Source organism: Myripristis murdjan, chromosome 9 (assembly GCF_902150065.1).
Source record: "Myripristis murdjan chromosome 9, fMyrMur1.1, whole genome shotgun sequence".
Classification (NCBI taxonomy): domain Eukaryota; kingdom Metazoa; phylum Chordata; class Actinopteri; order Holocentriformes; family Holocentridae; genus Myripristis; species Myripristis murdjan.
The window spans coordinates 17,813,930-17,821,996 of NC_043988.1; the positions used below are offsets into that span (position 1 = coordinate 17,813,930).

The window sequence follows — 8,067 nt, forward strand, 5'->3', positions numbered from 1 at the left end:
TTTCGCAACTTCATGGTACGAGGTCATAGTAGCCATCTATACCCATCACCATCATGCCTTTTCACACATGTTGCCAAACATTTGTAAACTCTATCTATCTAAATATCTTGAACATGCAAAGTGGGGAAAATGGCTTTTTGATCCAAAGAGTAAGACTCTAAAAAGCAAAGAGCGAGGTCACAGTGTTTCAGCGTGGTATCAGAGGGGATGTCTTCTCTCTGCAGGCCTATGATGAGAAGGAGCTGCTGCGTCTCGTTTACTTCGGAGGTGTGGACCCCTCGCTGCGTAAGGAGGTGTGGCCTTACCTCCTGGGCCATTACCAGTTTGGAATGTCTGAAGCGGAGAGGAAGGAGGTTTGTCATTTCCACAGCTTAAATCTCCTCCTGCAGAATACCTGAGCCCTGGCCTCTGATCTCTGGACACTAACCTCTCCCTCCAGGTGGATGAGCAGGTCAGAGTGTGCTATCAGCAGACCATGCGTGAGTGGCTGGGCTGCGAGGAGATCGTCCGCCAGCGGGAGAAGGAGCAGCACGCTGCAGCCTTGGCTAAGTGCTCCTCTGGGGCTAGTGTGGACGGCACCAGCCAGAAGATGATCCATCACGACTCCACTGTCAGCAACGAGGTGACACAGAAACACACTTGAACAAAAATTATCAATCAGCCGTTAACAAAGCAATTTTCAATTGCGTACCGTTTTTGTTTCGCATTTTTGTATTGAGCCATTGATAGTTTAACTAACAGCAAATGTATTTCACCATGCATAGTAACTAATTCTGTAGGCCACTAAAATATAAAGGAGACTGACCATAGTCCATATAAACTGATTTATAAAACAACTGCAATTTAATTACAGCCACAGGATTCTCACAAATAGAGCTGTAAGCACAGTAAACAAGCCCACAAGCCAAAATACAGGAAAGCAATGTTACCACATTATTTTTGTTTTTTTATTTATTCATTTATTTAACATAATATCCTGGGTTGGTTGTCTGTGTCTTCCTAGTCGTCCCAGAGCTGCAGCTCAGACAGACAGAGTCTGGCTCGCCTGCAGAGTGACTCCAGCAGCAGCACACAGGTATCACAGCCTCACCACAGTAAACACCACACAGAAACTACACTTGCTCCTTAATGCTCTGTGAAAACAAATTCATATCTACTGAGTCTATTGCTCTTATGCATTTTTTGTGAGATGTTTCAATGTAAGTCCTATGTAATACGTGTGACACTCTCTACTTTTTTGAACCAATATTCCTCACCCCTGCATTGTCTCTCCTGCTAGTTCTTCTCATCCTCCCATCCCTTCCCCTGGAGTAGCCTGCTTCCCTTTGGCTTGTTCTTTCAGGTGTTTGAGTCTGTAGAGGAGGTGGACCAGATCGAGACAGAGCCCAAGAATGAAGAGGCCAAACAGGTGCCCAAGATGCCCAATGGAGCTCTCCAGAATGGGACAAGCTCTCCTGACTCTGGACATCCCTCCTCCCGCAATTTCTCTGTTACCTCTGGCCTATCAGACGGCTCGCTCAGCACGGAGGACTGCGCTGCACCTGATACAACCAGCAGAGCTGCTGCTGCTGCCCCTGTGGTGCCACAGAGCCCCGTCAAACCTCCTCGGGACTCAGTCCCACCAGCTGAAGAAGGGAAGGAAAAGGCCTGTGAGGGCATGAGCCCACAACTTCAAACAGAGGATAGTGCTGTAGATTTATCAGAGGGGTCCCAAGCAGCTACAAACGCTGACAATACTGAACAGGCGACAGAATCAGGGGAGAGCAAGTGTGAAGATGGAGAGTTGACTACACTGGCAGATGCTAAAGAAGGTAAAACTTCAGAAGAAGAGGTTAGGGGTGAGCTACCCAAATCAGAGTCAGGGAAATCAGAGAAAGAAGTGCCTCAAAAAGATAATACAGTGGTATCGACAGTAACTGCAGAGCCCAAAGGAGAAACGATCTCTCATGTTGAGCAAACTCTTAAAAAAGAATTAGAAGTAGCAAGCACTGAGGAGACATCAGGGGAAAAGAAAAGTGTGGAAAAGACACAGGATGAAAGTGAAAGAGACATTGTTCAGACAGGGATTTTGAAATTGGAGGAAACAGACAAAATGAAGACAAATGAGGATTTACTGGTGAAGGAGGACAAGGTTAAGAAAGCAGAGGCGACTGTAGGACATGAAAAGATGGAAAAAACTGTAAAAGATCCCAGGGGTCCTGCAGCAGAGAAGAATCTCATTTTCTCGGCAGAAGCTCAGGTCTCAAGGGCGATGGAAGCCTTTTGCACGTCTCAGAGCGACGAGGCTCACGTCACGACTGAATCTGACGAGTCTCCCTCGGCCATAGAGATGGAGGAAATCCCCAAAGCCAAAGTTTCCATGGTGCCTTGGAACAGGAAGGGACTTGGTGAGGCATCCTCTTCGTCTGAGGACTCGGCGCCCCACCTGGAGCTCAGGCTGGAGCGGGACCAGGGAAAAGCCAGTCCAGAGGGCACTGAGTCCAACTTGTCTGAGGAGCCAGAGATGGAGAGCCTCTACCCTCATTTTGACTGTCTGCCAGTGTCTGGAGAGACCAAAGACGAAACGACCCCTCCAGTATCTGGCGGCAGCACCTACTCTGTATGTACACTTTTTTCTTACATCTCAAATTGATTTATCCTTAACTAATTCTACAGTTTAATAAATGCCTTTGTGTTGCAGCAAGAGCTTTTGGACATGTATACTCTAAATCTGCACCGTATTGAAAAGGACGTCCAGCGCTGTGATAGGAACTACTGGTACTTCACTCCTGCCAACCTGGAAAAACTGCGGAAAATCATGTGCAGGTAAGCGCTGACATCCTGACACCAGAGATTTATTGAAGAGTAAACCTGCCTAAACTCAGTGTGCCTGAATTTTTATTTGCAGGATAGAGTATACAGTCCTTTCATGGCTGAGTCCAGTTTGTAATATGTGAATTTATATTGTACATCGTAGTAAGGAGTATCAAACTAATGTCAGTCACATGGGGATAGAGTCTGTTAAGGGGGAGAAAAATCGAAATGAGTGCTTATTTGGAAACATAATTGGTATTTGTTGACACCGCTGGGTGTTTGCCTTATGCTGATGCCTGTCTGGATATTTCCCCACCTTTTAATAACACGGCATCACTTCCTATCACCGCTTATCTCCTGTGCCTAGAGGAAGAGACTGCTTACCAAATAAATTTTCCACTCATGACCTTTGATCAGCAATTGATTTTCACCATATGGTGGACATGACAAGAGGCCTGATTATGTAAAAAGGAAAAATAAAAATACATGATTGCACTGAGAAAATTATGGTCTCCATAAATTATGAATGAATTTTTGGATTACTTTGTTGAATTTGAGCAAAAACTGGAAATACAGTAAACATGGATGATGATCTTTGACTTGCACGGAGCTCAGATTGCTGAATAAAACTGAGTTTTATTTTTATATTCTTACATTGTATTATTTATAGCTATATCTGGCGGCACCTGGAAATCGGTTATGTGCAGGGTATGTGTGATCTGCTGGCTCCACTTCTAGTTATTCTGGATGATGGTGAGTCAGCTCCTACACTCACTCCTCCTTGATACGATCTTGTTATATTTTTACCATTAATGTTCATAATGATGGAATAAGAGAATATAGTTTGCCCACTTGCTTCTTCCCTCCACGTTCTTCTCCCTTTTCTCTCCTCTCAGAGGCCATGGCCTTCAGCTGTTTCACTGAACTGATGAAGAGGATGAATCAAAACTTTCCCCATGGAGGAGCTATGGACACTCACTTTGCCAACATGCGCTCTCTCATCCAGGTGACACATGCACTAAAGTCAAAGTCATCACACACACTGAGATGCCGCTTTACAATAAGTCTATCTTTATAAAGGGTTTACAGATGCTTATATATTAGGTTATTAATTAGGTTGTTGTTCACTGAGTAGATTCTCTCTAATTCTATCTCATGTGGTGTAGCAGCTTCTTAATGATTTATTGGTATTCACAACCTTATTAATTAGAAACCATTCATAAACCCTTTATAAGGGTAGTATTTTTGTGAAGTGGTAGACATATGGAGGCAAGATTTTGTACAATCAGACAACACTTAGTTTTGTTGTTTCTCCCACACCTTTCTCTCATTATTTCTCTCCTCATATCCACACACCACAACCTCCTTTCTCCACAGATCCTGGACTCCGAGCTCTTTGAGCTAATGCATCAGAACGGTGACTACACACACTTCTACTTCTGCTACCGCTGGTTCCTCTTAGACTTCAAGCGAGGTACAGTGAAGTGCATCCTGCCAAAGGGTTTGTGCCAATTACAGGGATAGGAGATTATATCCTAACTAAGCCCTGCTTGTTGATAAAATGCCAAACCACTTGACAGCTCACTAACAAGATACACAGATACATTTGGGGGGGGGGACCTCCTCAGGAACTGATGTTGAAAAAATGGAGAAGAGCTGTTGTTGCATGGGTAGGTTGTATAATTAAGTGTGGGCATACTGTGAAAATTTCACCATCAGCTATCTCAGTATACTGTCATTTTCTCTTAACCTTCTCACCTAGTTAACTCAATATAGCCCTTTCTGCCTGATCCAGCCGGCAGCTCCTTCCACCTTTACTTCTCTGACTGATAACTCAGCTTACCATAAAGTCACGTCCCACACACACACACACACACACACACACACACACACACACACACCTCAGTCAGCTCCGTGGGCTGACTCCCACTCCTCTGCTCTGTTTCCTCCAGAGCTGGTCTATGATGATGTGTTTGCAGTCTGGGAGACCATCTGGGCAGCCAAGTATGCCTCCTCTAGTCACTTTGTCCTCTTCATCGCTCTGGCGCTGGTGGAGATCTACAGGGACATCATCCTGGAGAACAACATGGACTTCACTGACATCATCAAGTTCTTCAATGGTAGAGCGCCGCATCCCAACCTCTGTGCATTTTAAGGCACTGGAATATAATAGACAATAATTTAATATAATGGCTGCAAAATTAGCATAACCTCAAACAAAAGTACTTTACATGTATAGTACAAAATTCAGTAATGCTGTAGAACAGTGGTTCTCAAATGGGGGTACGCACACCCCTAGGGGTATGTTGGAGTACTGCAAGGGGTGTTTTTTTATGTTAATTAAAAAAAAAAAAATCAATTCATGCAGAATTTCTGAAAATAAGTAGCCTCAGCTATTGCATGTTCAAGACGTTTGTTCACTCTGACTGAGAAGCCAGATAAAAAAAATCCTTCCAAAAATGTAATTTGTGGTTGAAATGTAGCAGCAATACAGCTGAAAACAAGGAGAAAGAAGTGAAAAAGAAGCAACAAAAACTGCCAACAAAATATCATCAGTATGAGGTTGTAGTTTCAGACACTGGTGGAGCTGTGGTGGACCTCTTTGTATCGGCATTTTTCTACCTTTTTATTATTCCACCTTTTTATTATGCTGTTTTGTTTACCGGTGAGCTCAGATCTCTCGCATTTTGATGAGCAGGTTTTACTGGATGTGCAGTTTGGACTGAGGAAAGTGACTTTTAACACTGATGTGATGGAAATGGATGAGTCTGTTTTGTGTGTTTCAGAAATGGCCGAGCATCACAACATCAAGCAGATCCTGACGCTGGCCAGAGACCTGGTGTGCAAAGTGCAGATGCTCATCGAGAACAAGTGACCCTGCTGCTCGCCTCCTCTTCTGCCCGGTCGTCGAAGTTAAGCGTGAATAGCTGTAGCAGCACAAGAGTAAACATATAAGAGGACGCACACACACACACACACACACACGGACATGCACACACACACACACACACACACACATACAACCTTTCTGCCGTTGCTGCTATGAGCCTTTATCCACTGTATCCTCTATGTTGTATGTGTTGTCAGCTGGTGTATGAGAATATTCTGCTTCATATCTGTCAGTAATTTCAAGTTAAGAGATGAAATTAGTTTTGTTTTTTTTGTTTTTTTAAATATCTCAATATTTTTGTCTGAGAATCGAAGTTTCAGTCTTAACCTGAGTGCATTTTCAATTAATATTTAGAGATTAAGCTGGTTTTAGTTTCACATTTCAAACCAAATTGCCTCTTGAATTTAGCCAGAGAATATATTTATGAGAGAAGAAAAAAATACAAATATATTGTGATAAAAGAAAGTCTATATTGATTATTTTATTCGGTGTAGTCTGTAACATAAAGTGACATTTAAAATATCAGCAGGATATCTTCTATATTTAGAGAGTACCGGCAAAAAAAAACAACAACACATATTTGAAAGTAGTGCTTATCAGAAACTCTTTAAAATGCATCACTCCAAAAATCAAATGAGGTGTTCTTGTGAAATTGCAGTTTCAGAGCTTAAAAACACCGTGTGGGTTCCAGCCCTCGGTGTTTCTTCTTGTGATGTTCGCCACAGGAAGATCCTTCAGGTTTCAACACCGCTCCAGTGATTTAGTATCAGACAGTGTTTTCATTTTGTCCATTAACTGCCTCGTCTACCAAATAGTATGTCTGTATTTGTTGTGCGTGAATTGTACTGTAAAGAGAGAAAAAAAGAAGAGCTTAAATTATGAGAAATACATTATTACGCAGCGAAACATAACCTGACAATGGAGTAAGTTGCAGATTTCTGAGCGGAGATCTGCACAAAGCAGCAAGCCTGATGATCTGACCGTCGTCCTCATTATTTTTTCATCATCCAGTGAACCGTTGTATATTTTGTAAATTGTGGGGTTTACTCACCTTGATTTTTTTTTTTTTTTTTTTTTGGGCTCATTTTGTCTTTTAGCATTTTCTAGACTTTTATGCTTTGAATTAAATGTTAATTTGAACACAAGAGTGAGTTTGGAGGATCAGGTGAGGAAGTAATGATCTATATTTACATTGACCAAATTAACAGGTAATGAATTTTATTCAGATTTCAGAGCAGTCTATGAAGATAAGAAGGTACAGTATGGTTTAATTGTCTGGTTATAGCCAAACAAAGCTTGAATTTTTATTATCAATTTTTGTTTTTATTTTTTTATGAATTGCATATTCAGACCTGATGCCATGAGGGAATTTTGTTGTTGTTGTTGTTGGGGTTTTTTGACATTTTTAGGGTATTTTCTCCTTTAGTAAGACAAAATGTGTTGGTTGAAGAACGTGTAACCATGAATAAGGGATTATGGGATCATGTCGCTGTTGTTCCTGATGGCCCCTGCATTACAGTACCTTTGTGAGGCACATGTCGTCTGTTGGCCCCTCAGACCTTCGTTCATGCTCGTCATTAGTTGCCTAAAACTTCACTCAGTTCTCAAAGTGTTGTTTCATCAGTGTGATGAGATTAATTGCATTTATAATATTGGTGGTTCTTTGTGAATGCAAATCGCTGTATGAGAAAAATGAAAAGCAAACTATTTTAATTTATTGTAACATGGATTTATTTTGCCAACATATTTATTTATTTATTTATCTACTCATTCAGATGCTGCTTTGTTTGTCAGGCTGATATTGTTATTTTGTGCTCAGTTCCAAATGTGTATTGTAAAACAATCAAAATTCTATATTAAGAATCCACATATATTAAATGGTATATGTTTTTTATAATAAAAAAAATAAAATGGAATCATTATTATTTTTCCAAAACATGTTCTGGTGTGCATTTTACTTATGATACTATTAGATGAAACACAATGACTCTATTAAATGAAATGCCCTCCGGTTGCTTTGGCCGCCACCTGCTGGAGAGGAGGAGGGAGAAACGGGGGACCGACACTGATTGACACATTGCGGAGCCCCATTGAAATTCAGTGGCGTCAGATGAGTTTACCATTTATTTTGATTAAACCTCTGCATTAGACATCTCACAAGGAATTTCAAATTCCAGAATCAAGGCTGAACCAGTTAATCAAAATACCACTGAAATCGCTATAGAAAGTTTTTTGATCGAGGTAAATTATGTGACAAAACACAAATGAAGTTATTATGGTGCCACAGAGTCTAGTGATGCAAACTGTGTTTTCCAGATGTAATAAAATAAAATAAAACTGGTACAGGCACCATGAAAAATCACACTGTCATCATTTTAATAGCT

At 41.3% G+C, this 8,067-nt stretch overlaps 1 protein-coding gene across 1 annotated transcript in view; it reads left to right on the forward strand.

Annotated features, from left to right (window-relative positions):
- sgsm1a (small G protein signaling modulator 1a) overlaps window positions 1-7,539 on the forward strand; it is a 30,112-nt gene extending 22,573 nt beyond the window's left edge. The window contains exons 16-25 of the mRNA XM_030061066.1: window positions 225-353; window positions 440-622; window positions 1,004-1,075; window positions 1,343-2,599; window positions 2,681-2,805; window positions 3,464-3,546; window positions 3,690-3,799; window positions 4,171-4,267; window positions 4,746-4,913; window positions 5,580-7,539. Of these exons, the coding sequence (XP_029916926.1) occupies window positions 225-353; window positions 440-622; window positions 1,004-1,075; window positions 1,343-2,599; window positions 2,681-2,805; window positions 3,464-3,546; window positions 3,690-3,799; window positions 4,171-4,267; window positions 4,746-4,913; window positions 5,580-5,668 (2,313 nt within the window). The 3' untranslated portion in view covers window positions 5,669-7,539. The remainder of the gene's footprint in view (window positions 1-224; window positions 354-439; window positions 623-1,003; window positions 1,076-1,342; window positions 2,600-2,680; window positions 2,806-3,463; window positions 3,547-3,689; window positions 3,800-4,170; window positions 4,268-4,745; window positions 4,914-5,579) is intronic.
- Window positions 7,540-8,067: the final 528 nt, after the last annotated feature.